Source organism: Callorhinus ursinus, unplaced genomic scaffold (assembly GCF_003265705.2).
Source record: "Callorhinus ursinus isolate GAN/ISIS: 27379988/994484 unplaced genomic scaffold, GSC_fseal_2.0 scaffold6, whole genome shotgun sequence".
NCBI classification, from domain to species: domain Eukaryota; kingdom Metazoa; phylum Chordata; class Mammalia; order Carnivora; family Otariidae; genus Callorhinus; species Callorhinus ursinus.
Window position 1 is genome coordinate 6,089,647 of NW_027397068.1, and position 20,514 is coordinate 6,110,160.

General features: G+C 38.7%; 1 protein-coding gene across 1 annotated transcript in view; it reads right to left on the bottom strand.

Moving 5' to 3' along the window:
* Nucleotides 1–20,514, bottom strand: part of ME1 (malic enzyme 1) — a 193,544-nt gene extending 173,030 nt beyond the window's left edge. The window contains exon 1 of the mRNA XM_025861900.2: nt 20,054–20,514. Within this exon, the coding sequence (XP_025717685.1) occupies nt 20,054–20,131 (78 nt within the window). The 5' untranslated portion in view covers nt 20,132–20,514. The remainder of the gene's footprint in view (nt 1–20,053) is intronic.

Genomic DNA, 20,514 nt, shown 5'->3' on the forward strand with positions numbered 1-20,514 from the left:
AGACATGCAAGGAATCAGTAGATATAATTCAGGAGTCTTTAAATGTGGGCATCTTGGGGCGCCTGGATGGCTCAGTCAATTAAGCGTCCGACTCTTGGTTTTGGCTAAGTTCATGGTCTCAGGGTCGTGAGCTCAAACCCCGTGTCAGATGCTGGGCTCAGCGTTCAGCATGGAGTCTGCTTGAGATTCTTTCGTCCTCCTTCTGCCCCTCCCCTGCTCAGGCACATGTGCTCTCTAATAAATAAATAAAATCTTAAATAAATAAATAAATAAATATGGGCATCTTTTTGCACTGTAAAACTTAGTATTTCCTTCCATTGTAAAAGAAGATAATAAACAAAAGAAACAGTAGTAGTAGTAGTTCCTGTGACTGTCATAAATAGAAATAATATTTTTTATCACATTAAACTTCCAGCATATATCTTGAAATAACACTTGCGTTTATCATTACTTTGAAATTACAGTAATTTTAGACCCACAATAAGTTTGTTTGTAACACAAAAAGGCACACAAGCTAGTCATGTCAGCAACCTTCACAACAATCTCTTTAATATATGAAATTTTCCTTTAAATTGCTCACATTTAAATATACTGTCTTGCTATTTGTCTTTCATAAAGAAGAATATATCTTATAATATCACATATTTATTTTTTAATATTTTGATACCTATATCATACTTGGTTTCTTTTATAACATTATGCATTCTATTTATCTGAAACCACTGCTTTAAGAAAGCCATGGACTTCACCAAATTTCCAAAGGGGACTTGGTACAAAATATTTTAAGAACTGTTGCAGACAGTGAAGGAAAAAAAACTAAAAGGCAACCTATGGAATCGAAGAAAATATTCGCAAATGATGTATCTGATAAAGGGTTAGTATCCAACATCTATAAAGAACTTACAAAACTCAACACCAAAAAAACAATTAATCCAATTAAAAAATGGACAGAAGAGGGGTGCCTGGGTGACTCAGTCAGTTAACCATCTGACTCTTGATTTTGGCTCAGGTCATGATCTCAGGGTTGTGGGATCAAGCCCCGCATTAAGCCTTACATTGTGTGGGGGGGGAACCATGCTCAGTGGGGAGTCTGCTTGAGATTTTCTCTCTCCACCTCTCTCTGCCCCTCCTTCTCTAAAATAAATAAATAAAATTTTTTTAAATGGGCAGAAGACATGAATAGACATTTTTCCAAAGACATACAGATAGCCAACAGACACATGAAAAGATACTCAACATCACTGATCATCACTGAAATGCATATCAAAACTACAATGCGGTATCACCTCACACCTCTCAGAACTGCTAAAATCAGTAGCACAAGAAATAACAGGTGTTGGTGAGAATGTGGAGAAAAAGGATCCTTCATGCACTGTCGGTGGGAATGCAAACTGGTGCAGCCACTCTGGAAAACAGTTAAAAATAGAACTACCCTATGATCCAGCAATTGCACTACTCTGTATTTACCCAAAGGATACAAAAATACTAATTCAAAGTTATACATGCACCCTGATGTTTATAGAAGCATTATCTACAATAGCCAAATTATGAAAACAGCCCAAGTGTCCATCAACTAATAATAAAGAAGATGTGGAGGGTGTGTGTATATTTATAAAGGAATATTACTCAGCCATAAAAAAGAATGAATCTTGTCCTTTGCAATGACATGGATGGAGCTAGAGTGTATAATGCTAAGTGAAATAAGTCAGTCAAAGGAAGACAAATACCACATGATTTCACTCATATGTAGAATGTAAGGAACAAAACAAACAAGCAAAGGGAAAAAAAAAGAGAGGCAAACCAAGAAACAGACTCTTAACTATGGTGAACAAACTGATGGTTACCAGAAGGGAGGTGGGTCAGGGATGGGCTAGATGGGTGATGGGGATTAAGAAGGGCACTTGTTGTGATGAGCACTGGGTGTTGTATGGAAGTGTTGAATCACTATATTATACACCTGAAACTAATATTACACTATATGTTAACTAATTGGAATTTAAATAAAAACCTAAAAAATAAAGAACTGTTGCAGAGAATAATGCTTCAGTTTCCAAGGGATATATACTTCACATATCAACGTGATATTCCCAGAAACGCCACAAGATGGCTTTCTTACTTCAGATCCACAGTTGAGATTTTCAGAAATGTTTTGTCTCCTCTTAGTTACTTTATGGGAGATTGTCATTGGTATTGGTCAAGGGTCTCCAGAGAAACAGAACAAACAGGGTGTGTGTATAAACATCACATATATGAAGAAATTTATTATAAGGAATTGGCTCATGCAGATATGAAGGCTGACAAGTCCCCAGATCTGAAGTTGGCAAGTTGGAGAACCAAGAGAGCCAATGGTGCAATTCCAGTCCATGCACAAAGGCCTGAGAAGTCAGGAGAACTGAGAGTACAGTTCTAGTCCAAAGGCCAGCAGGCTTAAGACCCAGGAAGAGCCAGTGTTTCAGTTCAAATCCAGAAGTAGGAAAAAAAATTGATGTCCCAGCTTGAAGGCAGACAGACAAGAGGGATTCCCTCTTCTTCACAAGAGGGTCAGCCTTGGGGTGCCTGGGTGGCTCAGATGGTTAGGTGTCTGCCTTCAGCTCAGGTCATGATCCCAGGGTCCTGGGATCAAGCCCCGCATCCAGCTCCCCGCTTGGCAGGAGCCTGACTCTCCCTCTCCCTCTGCTCCCCCGGCTTGTGCACTCTCTCTGTCAGATAAATAAATTTTTTAAAAATCTTTAAAAAAAAAAAGAGGCAGTTGTGTTGATTCCCAAACTTGTTCATACCTGTTGAACTTGTTATTATAATTACATGATGTAATCTGCAAACTAGTAAGTACAAATGTGAAAAGAAAAAGTTACTGTTTCTATGAAAACTAAATTGTTAATTCCTAGAAAGATTCAATAGTTTAAAAAATTGTGGTGAAAATACTTGACAGGACAATTATAAAAGATTAGAAAACACTCAAAATCCAGGATCTGCGCCAAGGGTGTTTCAGAAGTGGCTTTAGTTCTCATTCTACTTTCGAGAAACTGAGAGTGGATAGTGTGACAAACACATTACGCGTGTTGTTTATGTAAACGTGTGGTCCTGGAATCCCTCGCATCAGCAGATTCAAAGAATAGATGTCAGTAAGGGCTGACAAGTCATGTGCATTTACACATTTTATGATAAAATAAAATGAGAAGGCATGTTTTTATTATTCTGAACTGCCTTCAGCAACCGATTGCTCTTCCCAATCACTCCAATAGAACTTCTCTTATACTTAGGGCGCCTGGGTGGCTCAGTCAGCTAAACGTCTGCCTTCGGCTCAGGTCATGATCCCCCAGTGCTGGGATCGAGTCCCATGTTGGGTTCCTTGCTCAGCAGGGAGCCTGCTTCTCCCTCTGCCTCTCTCTCTGTGTCTCATGAATAAATAAATAAAAACTTAAAAAAAAAAAGAGGGTCAGCCTTTTTGTTCTATTCAGATGTTCAACTGACTGGATGAGGCCCACCCACATTAGGTAGGGAAGCCCGCTTTACTCAGTCTACCAATTCAAATGTTAATCTCATCCAGAAAGACCCTCACAGACACACGCAGAATAATATTTGACCAATTGTCTGGATACCCAGTGGCTTAGCTGAAATCATCCCACATACACCAAATATTTTTCACCAAATATTTGCTGAGTGAATGCTTACACTTGTAAGCACTAAGCCAATGAAACAGTGATACACCAAATACGGTCCACAGCCTCATGAAGCTAACAATCTAGAGAATTTAACAGGATATTACATGAAGAGCTACACAAATAATTATAAAATAACAATGTGATAAGTACGGGGGAAAGAAATCTAACTTATCTATCTAACTTAACTTAGGGGCTTAAAAGGAAAGTGATATTAAACGAGATCTGAAGGACAAGGAGAAGAGTTGGAGTTGACCAGGTGAAAGGTTCAGGGTGATTGTGCAGGGAACAGCAGGGGCACAAACCCCGAGGCAGAAGAGCGTGGCTTCTTAGAGAGGGTACTGGGAAGGAAACATCAACTATGAGAAGAATGATGAAAGATGACCCTGGGAAGACAGGCAGGAACCAGAGCAGGCCAGTCCTTGTTAGCTAGATAAAGTGCTAAACTTTATCCTAAGAGTAATGGGAAGACCCAGTTCTTTGTCTGACTCATGATGTCATTTTGTGAAAACACTACAAGTGAGTTAGCAGCACTTACCCACAATATTTGTTATTCACCACACTAAGGAATCTACATACAAAGGCTAGCTCATTAAAGAAAGAGAAAACAGTGCTTCAGAACCAGTTTCTGAGTACCAGGCAGATGACAGAAGGTTCCATCTGGGCTCGTGACTCTCAGTCTGCCTTCCATGTCTCCCAACTGCATCATCTGTCTTCATAACACAACCTCATAGCCACCACACCAAGGGCAGATCTGATTCATGCCCTACATCAATAACGTTTTAGGGCGCCTGGGTGGCTCAGTTGGTTAAATGTCTGCCTTTGGCTCAGGTCATGATCCCAGAGTCCTGGGATCTGAGCAGGGAGTCTGCTTCTCCCTCTCCCTCTGCCCTTCCCCCTGCTTGGGTTCTCTCTCACACTCTCTCTCTCTCTCTCGAATAAGTAAAATCTTTAAAAAAATCAATAACATTTTAACTTAGAAAATTAATTTTAGGGGCGCCTCTGTGGCTCAGTCATTAAGTGTCTGCCTTCAGCTCAGGTCATGATCCCGGGGTCCTGGGATCGAGCCCTGCATTGGGCTCCCTGCTCTGCAGGAAGCCTGCTTCTCCCTCTCCTCTGCTTGTGTTCCCTCTCTCGCTGTGTCTCTGTCAAATAAATAAATAAAATCTTTAAAAAAAAAAAGAAAAGAAAATTAACTTTAAAAATATTTACTTTATACAATACATTTTAATATATAATGGAAACATACTAATCACTAGAAACCATAGTTGCATCTAGGAAAGGGGAACAAACTAGCTGGGGCACCAAAGTGGGTGGGTGACAAACTTTCCACTTTTTTCCATTTTTATTTTTATATAGTCAATCTGTAAGGCTATGAAAAATATTAAAACTATTAAGAACCATTTATCTCAATCTGTAAGAATAATATAACCATACTCACTATTGACATTTGTTAAATCTCTATCCTTATGTTTCTGGCAGTTCTGACAGAGACTGTGAATTGCCTATTGTAACATCTGTTTCTCCCCTTCTTCCCCAGCAAGAGAACCCAATATTATTTGGGGTGAAATTGTATCAGATAAAAGACTAAAATTCCAAACTCCCCTATAGTTAGATGAGGCCCTGTGGCTGAGTTCTGAGCAATGACATGTAAGTAGAAGTGATGGATGGGATGTGGCGCAGGACCCTTAAAGAGAGCTGACCCCACTGCAAAGTGGCCCTTCTTGTGTTTCTCTCATTTCTTCCAGCAGCCAGCTTGGAATATACAAATGATATTTATAGACCAATTGTCAGTTAGGACCATAAAGTGTTCTTGAAGACGGAAGAGCAGAAATGTTCCTGATGATTCTGTAACCCACCAAACAGGCCTAGACTGTCCACCTTTGATTTCCTTCATGTGCCAGAGAAAAATAAGCTACATCTTAACCAAGTCACTATTATTTGTTTTTATTGGTGGTGTTGTTACATATATCAAAACCCAATCCTAAATGATACACCAGTCATCCCTATACCCACCGCAGGAAAGAGATTCTCGGACACATACTCAATAGCATATACACCCCACAATGTAGAATGTGATCTGTGGAGAAGTTATAGCCACATCTGAAAGGCAGACTAGAGCTACAAAAAGTTACTTCAACAAATATCCCTCATTTTTCCATTCAACAGACTTTCACAGAATACTAACTATATTCCAGGTCCCATGGGCAACTACATTAAAAGATAAAGCTATGATATAAGCCAGTAAAACAACCTACACACTTCCCCAGAGGAATTTTGAACCTTGTAGTTTCTATAGTATTTTCTCCATCACAGCATGAAGAGAAACAGAAGTGAAACATACATTATCAAAAAGGCCAAGTGGGGCACCTGGGTGGCTCAGTCAGTTTAGCCTCTGACTCTAATTTCGGCTCAGGTCACGACCTCAGGGTGGTGAGATCGAGCCCTGCATCCAGCTCCTTGCTCAGCAAGGAGTCTGCTTGAGCATTCTCTCTCCCTCTGCCCCTCCCCCATTCTCTCTCTCTCAAATAAACAAATCTTTTTTAAAAAGGCCAAGGATTTTTCTAAATCCTTAGAATATAGAAATTTTATAAATTATGTTGAGTTCTTATTTTTACATAAACCATTTTCCATAGGATAACCTTTCTTACTAATATTACTAGCAAATATGTACCCAGTAAATGGGGGGGGATATATATTTGAGAGGAGATTCCCTGATTTTTTCCCCCTGAAACTTAAAACCAAGTTAGACTGAGTTTCACACGTTCACATCCTAAAAATAACAACCTAAGGGTTCTGGTTCTGTGCAAAATGGTGTAAACATATTTTATCTTGTCTCTCCCAAAGAACACAACTATAAACTCTGTACAGACTGCATTGGGCAGCTATCTGAAGAGTCTGAAAGGTAAATGGCAGCATAAGAATGGGGAAGAAGACCAGAATCCGAGGTAAATTTCCTGGAGCTTTGCCCTTCAGTGCAGCCTGGCTCCCCCCCCCCCCCCCCCCCCCGTCTGTAATCAACAGGCCTTGACTTAAAAAGCTAAAAGAGCAACCGAGTGCAGACAAAAAGAATGCCAAGAGCAGCTTTCTTTTTCTGGTCCAAGAATCAGGAAAGGAGACTCCTAAAGGTCACAGAAGAGGGAAATCCACTATTATCTTCCATTCTCTCCAGCCCCAGCCCCCGTGGGAATCTCAGAGTGGGTGACAGGAGCACAACCACCACAGATGTCTAAAATTGTAAGAAAGGAAAATCATTCGTTTTAACCAGAAGAGCAATGGTCCCAAAATCATGGATCAAATGTCTGTTGCATTTATCTCTGTCTTCCAGTCACTTGGTCCTACGTATAAATGCAGGTAGAGGAAGTATACTGCCAAGCAAGGAAACTGAAAGGCCCAGTTTTCTGGCTAGTGGGCTGGGAAAGGGGGGCCTCAAGGAGACAAAGTATCAGCAAGATCATAGAAGGAAGGGAACTCAAGAGAGCAATCCCACAAAGTTTTATGTGAACTCCTGAACTCACCTATGAGTTATGCATATATAGACCTGATCTTAAATAGTCTTACAAAGGATTTGAGAACTACACTATGGTGTAAACCACTGCACAGATCCTACCCTGGCTACAGGGCAGTACACAAGATGGAACAGATCCAAACAGAACTACAAAGTGGCTTTGAAAATGTAATATTGGAACCACAAAACATAGAAGATGGGTCTGACCTGTGAACTGACCTAGCCAGGTTGAAAATTAAAAATTAAAAAGAATGGTATTCCCTTTGGGATTTAGCCAAAACCTAGAATATCATACTAATGCCTATGTCCAGGATATATGCAAAAATTATTCAGCAAAGAAACAGGAAAATGTTTATTTCAAAGGAAAAGAAAATCAATGATGATACAGAGAATGGAGTTATCAGACAAAGATTTAAAAAGTTATTGTAACCAAACCCCAAATCATAAGGGCAAAAGCTTTTGAAATGATGGGAAAATAGAAAGTCTTGGCCAAGAAATTAAAGCTGTAAAGATCCAAATGGAAATTTTAGAACTGAAAAATACAGTAACTAAAATAATAAATTCCTAAGATGAGCTCAAGAACAGAATGGAGATATAAGAGCAAAGAGTCACTGAACATGAAGATGGATCAACCAATCTTAAAAACAAAGAAAAAAAACAGGGAAAAAAAAAAAGTCAGAGCCCAGGGACCTGTGGGACAATACCAAAAAGCCTAACATTTGTATCAACACAATGCCAAAAGGTGAGGAAAAAGAAAAAATATTTGGAGAAATAATGGCTAAACACTTACCAATTTTGGCACAAGATGTAAACTTACAAATTCAGGAAGCTCAGGAAACCCCAAGAAGATAATCTAAAAAACATCTAAATCCAGAAAAATGATTTCAAAATGACTAGAAACAAAGAAAACATCTTTAAAGGAGCCAGAAAAAAATGACCCACTGCATGCATACAATTCGAATGACTGCAGATTTCTCATCAGAAACTAGGGAGGCCGGAAGAAAGAGGAATGGTATTTTTTAAAAAGATGTTTTATTTATTCGTTTGAGAGAGAGAGAGAATGAGTGAGAGCAGGAGCAGGGGGTAGGGTCAGAGAGAGAGAGAGAAGCAGACTCCCCAGTGAGCAGGGAGTCCGATGCAGGATATGATCCCAGGACCCTAGGACCATGACCTGAGCTAAAGGCATATGTTTAACCAACTAATCCACCAGGTGGCCTGAGAAATGGCATTTTTAAAGTGTTGAAGGTAAACAACTGTCAACCCAAAATTCTACAACTGGTGAAAATACCCTTTGGAAATGAAAATGAAATAAAGACATTCTCAGATGAAGGAAAACTAAGACAACTGGTCTTCAGCAAACCTGCTCTAAAAGAAATGCTAAAGGCAATTTTTTTTTAAGAATTTTAAAATTTATTTATTTTAGAGAGAGAGAGACAGCATATGTGTGAACAGCGGGAGAAGCAGAAGGGGAGGAAGAAGTAGACTCTGTGCTGAACAGAGTCAGGCACTTAACAGACTGAGCCACCCAGGTGTCCCACTAAAGGCAATTCTTTAGATGGAAAGGAAATGATATCTGAGGAAAACCTGAAATGGCAAATATCTGGGTAACTGTAACAGGTTATCCTTTCCCTCTTAAATTCTTTAAAATATGTATGACAGGGGCGCCTGGGTGGCTCAGTCGGTTGGGTGGCTCAGTCGGTTAAGCGACTGCCTGAGGCTCAGGTCATGATCCTGGAGTCCCGGGATCAAGTCCCACATCGGGCTCCCTGCTCGGCAGGGAGTCTGCTTCTCCCTCTGACCCTCTTCCCTCTCGTGCTCTCTATCTCTCATTCTCTCTCTCTCAAATAAATAAAAACTTTAAAAAAAATAAAATAAAATATGTATGACAGTTAAAATAAAAAATAATAGGGCGCCTGGGTGGCTCAGTCATTAAGCGTCTGCCTTCAGCTCAGGTCATGATCCCAGGGTACTGGGATCGAGCCCTGCATTGGGCTCACTGCTCCGCGGAGAGCCTGCTTCCCCCTCTCCCACTCCCCCTGCTTGTGTTCCCTCTCTCACTGTGTCTCTCTCTGTCAAATAAATAAAATCTTTAAAATTATAATAATAAAATGAAATAAAATAAAAAATAATAAACATTACATTAAATTATTACATCAAAAATTGTTTTCATAACAACTCAATAGCAAAACAATCAATCAAGCGGAGGATCTGAATAGACATTTTTCCAAAGAAGATAAAAGATGGACAACAGATACATGAAAAGAAGCTCACTATCAGTAATCAACAGGAAAATGCAAATCAAAAGCACAATAAATCACTTCATACCTGTTAGAATGGCTATTATCAAAAAGACAAGAAATAATAAGTATTGGTGAGGATGTGGAAAAAGGGAACACTTTTCCGCACTGTTGGTGGGAATGGAAATAGGTATATCCACTATGGAAAACAGTATGGAGTTTCCGCAAAAAATTAAAAATAAAACTACCATAGGATCTAGCAATTCTACCTCTGAGTTTTTATCTAAAGAAAACAAAAACACTACATGGAAAGGATATATGCACCCACATGTTCATTGAAGCATTATTTGCAACTGCCAAGATATGGAAACAACCTAAATGTCCATGAATGGATGAATGAATAAAGAAAATGTGGCACATATATATGTAATGTAATCTAATTCAGCCATAATAAAAAAGAAGGAAATCTCACCATTTGCAACAACATGGATGGATCCTGAAATCATTACGCTAAGTGAAATAAAGTCAGAGAAAAACAAATACTATATATAATCTCACTTATATGTGGAATCTAAAGAGAAAATCTTGCCATTTGCAATGACATGGATGGAACTGGAGGGTATTATGCTTAGCGAAATAAGTCAATCAAAGAAAGACAATTATCATATGATCTCATTGATATGTGGAATTTGAGAAACAAGGCAGAGGATCATAGGGGAAGAGAGGGAAAAAGGAAACAAGAAGAAACCAGAGAGGGAGACAAACTGTAAGACACTCTTAATCTCAGGAAACAAACTGAGGGTTGCTGGAGTGGAGGCGGGTGGGAGAGATGGGGTGGCTGGGTGATGGACATTGGAGAGATGAGGAGGACATTGGGAAGTAGAACCACCAGCTTCATACAGCAAAAGTGTTGTGGTGAGTGCTGTGTATTGTCTAAGACTGACAAACCACAGACCTGTACCCTTGAAACAAATAATACATTATATGTTAATAATAATAATAATAAAAGTACTCAGAAAAAAAAACAAGCTCATGGATACAGAGAAAAGACTGCTGGCTGGCAGAGGTAGGAAGTAGGTGGGTGGAGGAAATGGGAAAATGTATTCAAAAAGTACAAACTTCCAGTTATAAAATAAATAAGCCATGGGGATGAACGTACAGCATGGTGACTACAGTTAATAATACTGTATTGCATATTTCAAAGTTATAAAGGAGTAAAGTCTTAAAAGTTCGTATCACAAGAAAAACATTTTTCATAACTACATACAGTGACAGATGCTAGCTAGACTTATTGTGATCATTTGCCAATATATACAAATATCAACTCATTATGTTGTATACCTGAAGCTAATTTAATGTTGTATGTCAATTATATATCAATTTAAAGAATTCTACGTAATGTATGGAGATATAAGCAGATGTAATATACCAACTATAACATAATCAGAGGAAAGTAGTGAGACATGATAATAAAGTTTCCACATTCCAACTGAACTGGTAAAATGGTCATTTTAAGTAGACCAAAAACTTATGTGTAGCATAATTCTTAGAGCAAGTCCCAAAAAAGGACCATAAAAAGAGATATTGTCAAAAACTCAAAGATAAATTAAAATGGAATAAATATTCAAACAATATAAAAGACGACAGGAAAGGAGAAATAAAGAAATGAAACACAGAGGAAACAGATACCTAATAATAAAATAGTGAACAGAAATCCAGACATACCAATAATCACATTAAATGTAAATGGTCTAAAGACAGGAGTTAAAAGAGATATTATCAGATATTGGCAACAGCTACAAGCCAAATTGATTAGAGCATTACAATCTCTCACCTACATGTTCTTATAAAGATTAGAAAATATCAACCTTAACCTCTGACTCTGTATGTCACTATTTTCAGCTCTTCCTTTTGACTTATATCATTGGATCTTTCAAACCAGTAATATCTCTATGTTATTTATTAAGCTTTGATTCTCAAAGGTTAGTTATAATACTGTTTTCCATTTTCCCACTTGCTTAAGTGAATTTTCTCATTATTTGGTAAAACAAATTTCCTGAGAAATTTGAGGAAGGAATTCCTATATGGAAACAGTTTTTGTCCCTTTGATATTATATGTCCTGCACTGAGAGCAATATGTTAAAGTCTCCTAGTATTAGTGTTTATTTCTCTTTGCATGTTCTGTAGCAGGGTCTTTTTTTGTGACGGTAGGTGCTGTGTTATTTGGTGCACAGATATTCGTTACTTTTTAATTTCATTCAAAATTGTACTTTTCAGCATTATAGAGAGTATTTTGTCTCACTTAATGCTTTTTGATATGGATTCTACATTGTCTGATGTCAGGTGTAACCCTGTTTGCATTTCCCATGTCTTTATTTTTAGTCTTTTTACAGCATTTTGTTTTCAATACATCTCTTACCTATAGCATCATTTGCTTATGCTTTGTGGAACGATCTGAAAATAATTTTATTAACAGGTGAGTTATTCTCATTTATATTTACTGATACTGATGAGGGATAGAAGCAGAAAATGTTCACTTTAAGCCCAGAAGACTGATCTATAACATCCATAGCTCCAATAAGGTTCAAATACATGCTGGTGGCTAAGTTCTTTTTTTTTTTTTAAGATTTACTTATTTATTTGAGAGAGAGAGCACGCACGCGCGCATGCATGCACAGGGCACGGGGGCGGGGGGGGGAGATGGAGAGGGAGAATCTCAAGCAGACTCCCTGCAGTGTGGAGCCTGATGCAGGCTTCAATTCCCACAATCCCAAGATCATGACCTGAGCCGAAATCAGGAGTCAGATGCTTAACTGACTGAGCCACTGATTCAGTCAGGAGTCAGATGCTTAACAGACTGAGCCACCCAGGCACCCCTGGTTGCTACATTCTTAAAGAGTCTCACTACTGCCTGCATATCTCACCAATAGTTAATATCGAACTGAATGATAAACACCAGAGAAATCTTGTGAAAGTAGTTTTATGAGCAGAAATTCAAAGAAGACATTTATGATTTAATACTTCTTGCACATCTCCTATCCCTCAAGTACCAAGCGTAGAACCACCAGCTTCATAGAGCAAAAGTGCAGCTCTTTTGCTCATGGGTCCTATTGCCATGCTACTCAAATAAATTTACCAAACAGCACCATAAAACGTCTCAAGAATTCTTTCTTGACTGTTGGGTTTGACAACCCCACAACAATATGACCAATATATTTGCTCTCAATTCTGTCACCATTATGTTATAGTTACCGTATGTAAAAATTAAGTATAAGATTTTGAATAAGTAAAATTTTAAAAGCTTACAAAAATGCTAATTAACCAAGTTTTAGTTTTTCCTGGCTCTGAGCAACCAAGTAAGGACTTTTGCTAACTAACCAAGATCTGCCACTATTAGTAACAATAATGTTCTCATAATTGCAAGATTATTGGTTTAAAAGATTACCTCAATTTGGACATGTAGAAAAACAGCAGAAGGCTGGGCCAGTGCTGCCAAGGCAAACTAGAGGCTCATATGTGCAACACTAAGACACAGAAAAGAAAGTTACTCTCTAATCACTCCCTAGGTATGTGAAGGCACTACTTAAAGAAGTTATAGAGCGTAATTTTTTTTAACTATGGGTTGTGATTCACATTTTTTTTAAATATTTTGTTTTATTTATTTATTTGAGAGGGAGAGTGCATAAGTGGAGTAAGGGGCAGAAGGAGAGAATCTCAAGCAGACTCTCTGCTGAGCACGGAGCCAGATATGGGGCTCGATCTCACGACCCATAAGATCATGACCTGAGTGGAAACCAAGAGCTGGACGCTCAACCAACTGAGCCACCCAGACACCCCTCACATTTTTTAAAAAATTGAAATAGAGTAGGTACTACTAGGGTGCACTAAAAGCAGCAAAGTATTGTATTATGATATTTTGTTTCAATTATATGTGTATTAGTTTGCTAAGGCTGCCATAACAAAGTACCTAAGTGACTAAAACAACAGAAATTTATTTTCTCATAGTTCTGGACGCTGGAACTCCAGGATCAAGATGTCAGTCGGGATGCTTACATTCTGAGGCTTTTCTCATTGACTTTTCTCTTTGTGTTCACACCGTCTTTCCTTTTCTTGCAAGGCCATCAGCCACATTGAATTAAGGTCCACCCTAAAGACCTGGTTTTAACTTATTACCTCTTTAAAGATCTTAACTCCAAATATGGTTACATTGTGAGATACGAGGGATAAGTACTTTAATACATGACTCTTGGGAGGGCACAATTCAGCACATAACATTACATTTATACATGCATTATGTATGTGTGCAATCACAAAAGTTTTAAAATACCTTTCTAGAGGACTGTGAATAGACAATTCAAATGTATTAAATATATTCTAAGCTTAAAGGGCCTAGCTGTAATTTTACAATGGAGTCTTAGAACTTCAGTCTCCAGATTTCCAAGTCTTCGTGAGGCAGTTTAGAATTTAACTACCCCAGGGATACTCACAATGCAATTATGAAAATTCGTACGAACATATAAGTACTTTTGCTGATATTCTTACTCAACATTACCTGATTTAAAAAAATAATCCTAGTGTTTTAGGTGTAGGGTTTATTAGTATAAAGCTCTAATAGTTATATTTCCATGTTTTTAGAGACTATTATTATTATATTGATTTTCCAAGCTACCAGATTAAACTATAGAAACTTAAAGCCATATTGTCTTTCCCCTCTCTTAAAACTCAAAAGCCTCAAATATCTAACAGTTTAATCAATGGCTAACCTAGATATATTTTTAAGGCCTGAGGGAAAATATTGATATTTTAAATTCTCTAAATTCACTTAAGGCAACAATAATCCTTTGTTTAAAATGTACTACTTTAAATCTTTAAAAAAAAAAAGGGACGCCTAGGTGGCTCAGTCAGTTAAGCATCTGCCTTCAGCTCAGGTCATGATCCCAAGGTCCTGGGATCGAGTCCCTCAACGAGATCCTTGCTCAGCGGACAGCCTGCTTCTCCCTCTACCTGCCGCTCCCCCTACTTGTGCTCGCTCTGTCTGACAAATAAGGAAATAAAATCTTTAAAAAAATAAATAAAATAAAATAAAATGTACTACTTTATATACAGTAAGCTAAAAACAGGTAAAAATTGACATATAAGCCATAAAATATTTTAAATATCATTTTAAGAATACAAACATCCACATTTTACATTTAGGCCCCATGTCCATGTCCAAGAAAACCTAATCATTTAGGTTGGAAACATTTCCAAATCTGTCCTACTTAATTGTAACATATCTTACGATTTATTCTGGATCTATATACTATCAAAGTTGGTTGAGTTGGTTCAACAACATAAAATAATGAAGTAACAAATAGGCCAAATCAGGGCAATCTTGAGCCTCTCACAATATTTGGTCATGTCAATTTTGAGAACCATTGGAAAACAGTCCAAATATTTGTTTTGTCAGAGTAACTGATTTTTTCCAAAGTCAAACAGAATCAAGCAAACAGAATCAAGCTGGTTTCACACCACTGGAACTTTTAAATTTCCTGTCTCTGCAATTCACTCCCTCTTTTCCCAATAATTTTAACTATCAAAGCATACCTCTACCTTTCTCTAACAAGCCAAGTTCTTTCATACTTCCAAGCCTTTACATACTTTGAACAGAGTACTGAGAAGCAGAAAGCTTTCCTTTTTCTATTTCTTCACAAATACATTCTTTATACCTGGCATTCTGTGAAAGTGTATGAAAGATTGCAAAGGTCATGTGACATCAGTCAAGCTCAATTATATGAATCTGAGGGTAAAATATAAATCTTTCCCAGAGAGAAGATATATTTTTGTTTTTTACTATAAAATAAAGAGGGAACACAATCATGTCATCAAAAATTCAAGAGAAGGGGGTTAGTACACTAAAAAAAATGTACTTTATAATTGCTCCAGCTATGAGCTCAGATTTTCTATACAAAAGTGCTATATTAATAATGATAGTACTAAAAGACCTCCTGTTTTTAGAATATATAATTTAGCAACAATTAATATTCACTGTCTCAAATAATTTTTTCAATATCTGAGTGAAGGAGGTAGAAATCACATTACAACAGAAGTGTAAGTGCACTCACAACAAGAATCTTCTTCATTGCTATATTCTTTGAACCAGAATATTACCTAGCATATAGTGGGTTCTGAACAAACAAATATTTTCTAAATAATAAAATAATAAATGAATGAAATTATCACTTTACTTTGTAAGGACAGTAACTGAAGCTAGTTAAGAAAAGTTCACTCAAAATCTCACAACTCAAAATCTCACAACTTGGGACTCAGGCTTTCCTCTAGATAAAATGTCTTAGAATGTTCATTCCATTACATTGCATTTTTCATACTTGCCCAAAAGTTAGAAGGAAATTAGAACACAAAAATGAAAAATCTCAGACTTTCTTCAGTATTTCCTATACTCCATATCACCAGTCTCAAAAGTTCTCAAATCAGGGGCGCCTGGGTGGCTCAGTCGTTAAGCGTCTGCCTTCGGCTCAGGTCATGATCCCAGGGTCCTGGGATCGAGCCCCGCATCGGGCTCCCCGCTCCGTGGGAAGCCTGCTTCTCCCTCTCCCACTCCCCCTGCTTGTGTCCCCTCTCTCGCTGTGTCTCTCTCTGTCAAATAAATAAAATCTTTAAAAAAAAAAAAAAGTTCTCATTTCAAACTCATCCTTCTACTCATTCGAGCACATTATTTTGATTTTGTGTTACCCTATGCTACCGCTGTTGTTTGAAGCACTGTTAAGGTAACAGGTATGGAGGTGTATATGTACATCCACATCACAATGGCATTCCTATCAGTGGGATTCCATTAAATAATACATCAGTTTCTCATATTGCTGAGGCAACTCCAGAGAACTGTGGTAGGTAAAAATTCCTGGATGATTAACTCTGGTATAGATTACACTGAAGAAAAAGAGTAGGTTTAAGGTATCTTTCCTTCATAGTCCTGACTCTCCTTTCCCTACAACACCTCCAACTAGGTCCTGACATACCAAGACACAATCATCTACAAATGCACTTGACTGGAAGCTCATTTTTTTAGATTTAAAAGCTAATAATGTTGGCCAAAATGGACTTTAGTAAGTCACTAACTTAAAATGGATTAAAATGCTTAAAATATTAAAGAGTGGTATATTTTGGAGACTTACTTGTAGGTCATGTTATTATTTAATCTTAAAGACATGGAAACAATGTAATCACAATTATGATAGAGCTATCAATTAGTATTTTCTACCACTGTTAGAGAAACAAACTAATACATTTAGAAATAACAAATAAGAGATTTTTATTGTGTGTAGAATTTTAATTCTGAAGACTGATTTATGAAACATTATTAGTCACATGAAAATTCCTGAGAAAAAAATTGAAATACAACTAATCTAAATCAGAAGGTATCTTTGAAAATCATAAACATTAGATAAGCACATATAACACAAAGAAAAGCACCTCAAAGATAGTGTGGGCTATGTACAGAAAGATACTGAATCTCAGAAGTGTGAGGTACTTTCCCAAATACTATGAGGAAATCCTACCTGTAATTATGTAATTTGAGTATAAGCAAATAGCAAGAATCATATTACCAATGAAGAAAGACCTTATTTCCCTTCGGTTTTTACAATTTTTTATTTTTTTAAATTTGGATCACATCTACTGTCAACCTTGATTTTACCAAGACTAATCACCTCCTTAACGTTACCTAGCAAGTAATTAAAATTTCACGGATGGTCAGGTTTAAACCGAATTCCAACTATTCTCCTGTATCCATTATACATTGTATAAACGTATAGAGAGTCAACTGAGTTTTAGATTTCAAAGCGATTTACTTCCACGAAATTACATTAAACAGGATGTCTTAAAATAATGTTCAATCTACCACTCTAAAAGCTTCTTGCTTTAAAAGCTGAGTACTGTTTAAAAGACAAAAGAAATAAAAACATGGTTCATTCATTCATTAAATAAACATTTATTTAAAGCCCAATGAGCAAAATTCTGTACTAAGTATGACTCCTGACCTATGACAATCAAAATAAGAAAAAAATAAAATGCAGTAAATACAAAATGACATGATACTACTGAATACATACAAACAGAGGTGTCAAGTAATAATATTAGGACTGAAATAATTAGGAAAGTTTTCCCTAGAGAGATCATTATTAAATCAACTAATGCCATTTTAACTGTAGGAAATTACACAGACAAAAAGGAAAGCATTAAGTAAGAGATTCTGCAAATATATTTCAAGTGGAAGACTAAATTGGGGGACTAATGAGATCAATTTGGATAAGACAGTAAACCTGACAAGACTGATTTTACATTCAGCATAATAAGAACTATTATAAATACTTGGATGACAGAAGAGTAACATGAAGAAAACACTAATTGATGAAGGAATGTTTCTCCTATCTACATGTAGGACAGACTGTAATACTGAAAATAAAACCAGCAAAATTGTTGCAGTTACCAAAAAGGTGAGGTGATGAAGGTCTGTGTTAATTTGGCTGAAGAAGGCTTCACGTAGCCAGATGACAGGCTGGGGTTTTAGAGGGCATGATCCACTAGCCAAAGCTCTCATAAAAATCAATAAAAATTCCTGGGTTATCAGAAAACTTTAAAGCCAAGAGATCTTCAGTGCAGGGCAGATCAAGAATGTCCCACAGCCATAGTTTCAAAGGTACATGTAAAGCAATTCTGTGACTTCTATAAGCACCACACAGCTATCTTAGAACTGAGTAAGAAGAGTAAAGCTTATTCCATTAATCACCCCAGAGCTGGTGAACTAGATTTTAAATCCAATTTGACTCTATGCAGACAATAAAGTTCAATTATAAACTCAAAAATGTGCTCTTAACATATTATGCTGCACCTTTCAACTTCGTGGAAGATCTCCGTGATATTATTGTTAAGTAGGAGTTAATCCTTACAGGTGCACAGGAGCCAAAAAAGATTTTAAGAACATGTATTCTTGATGCATACAGAAAAGGCATAATGACTCTTGCTCAGTGACTACCTATTCCAAATATCCACTCGAAACACTCATACTTGACCATGACTTTGGGAAATCCAAACAGGTTATACCACTCATGCAGTCCTTCTTAAGTGACAACCCATTATTTGGTCATAAATTACAGGAAGCAGATACACATGAAAGTCACAAATTGTTCTGTCACATCAGATTTTACCTTTGTTCTACTGAAAATAGCCCCCAACCTGCAGAATAATAAAAAGAAAAAAATCAAACTAGCAATTAAATTTATTTTGAAAAAAAAGTAAGTAGGAACTATTTAAAATTTCATGTCTTATGACCACAAATACTACATAACCATGTATTTGTAAAAGTTACCTGTCACCACAAAATCAGAAAGAACTCACACTAGCTACAATTTATTAAAGAAATCACAAGTCTTCGGGGGCCTGAGTGGCTCAGATGGTTAAGCATCTGCCTTCGGCTCAGGTCATGATCCCAGAGTCCTGGGATGGAGTCCCACATCAAGCTCCCTGCTCCTTGGGAGCCTGCTTCTCCCTCTGCCTCTCTCTCTCTCAAGAATAAATAAATAAAATCTTAAAAAAAAAAAAAAAAGAAATCACAGTCTTCAAGCCATTAATAATGATCAACAAATCACCAGCAACATGACCAGAAGGTAAGAGCCGAGGTGCAGTTCCTAATGAAGAGTATCTACTAAAGAGACGACCAAAATGACTAAACAGATCTCTGTCCTTACTGATGGCATTTCCCATATCCTAAATAAGAAGGAGAGGTCAAAAGCACAGTTACACAAAAAGAACTATCTAGAAACAAACCTGGTTATAAACTGTGACTGCTTAGTATCTACATAAGCAAAATTATAAATTAGGTATATTTCATTTGAGAGAAATATTAGGTGTTTACCGTGAAGAAAAATGAAACGTTACCAGGATCTGAAAAAGGTTGTCTAACTACCCTGAATTCTTGTTTTAATAAGAGGTCTTAAAAAAAAAATGTTTTCATTTCCCGAAGTCCAGATTCAAAAAATAGGAATGGCTTTACCCACAGTCCCATGTCTAGGACAAGGATTTTGTACCAGGCCATGCAAAGTGTCCAAGGCAGAAGCCACCCACCAGGCATTCCCAGCCTCTTAATCGTGTCGCTCCAGAAACCAAGAGGCCTTGACTTCGAGCTTGTTAATGTGACCTGAGGCTTTCAGAACTCATTTCTGCTCAGGATAGACCAGTAGGGCCACTTCAATCCAGAGCAGCCTCCAATAACTGCCACACAGAGTGTAACCAGTAAGTGGGTGGCACATACAAAGCTGAGCTGGCAGCCTACCTGCTCTCTCTTCACAGAAACAGTCAACTCACGCACTTAGCCTGATGCTACTTTCTTTGGCTTGGCTCTAGAGAAGCCAAAAAGTACTGTAAACAAGTCACACCTTCTTTCCCAAAACGGGATGCCGGGGTGGACCAGCACCGAGCGCCATCACACTGCCGGGGCACAGAGCCCACTGGGCGGCCCCTCCGTTCTGCTCTCACCGAGGGCCGCGCGACCCGGGAGAGCCGGCAGAGGGGCGAGGCCGAGTCCGGGACCCTCCGGAGGGCCTGCGTCGGACCGAAAGCGGCCCCTGGGCCGCCAGGTGGGCCGGCGGACTCACCTTGTTGAGGTGGGGGTTTCGCGTCACGGCGTAGCCGCGCTGGTGGGTGTGGCGGCGGCGGGGGGCTGCGGGCTCCATGGCCGGTGCGCGGGTGGGCTGCGGGGTCGGGCCGGAGCGTGCGCCGAGCGGGGCAGGCGGCGGATGCTGTGGCGGCGCCCGCGCTGACTGCGGCGGCGGCGGCGGCCGCGCTGGGAAAGAGCTGGCGGTCGGGGGCGGGCGTGGGTGGCGAGAGGGGGTGGACGCGGCGGGAGGAGCCCGCGAGAAGCCGGTGTCCCCAGCCGGGCAGCCTGCGAGAATCGCTGAGTCATGGCAGGAGATCAGCCGAGCCGGCGAGTGAGGAGGAGGAGGAAGAGCGAGGCTGCGGCGGCGCCGCGGGAGCCCGGAGATGGCGGGGTGGGGGGAGGCCGCCGCGGGAGTCGCTCCCTTCCATGCACAGGGCTTCTGATCACAACTGTCCTGGC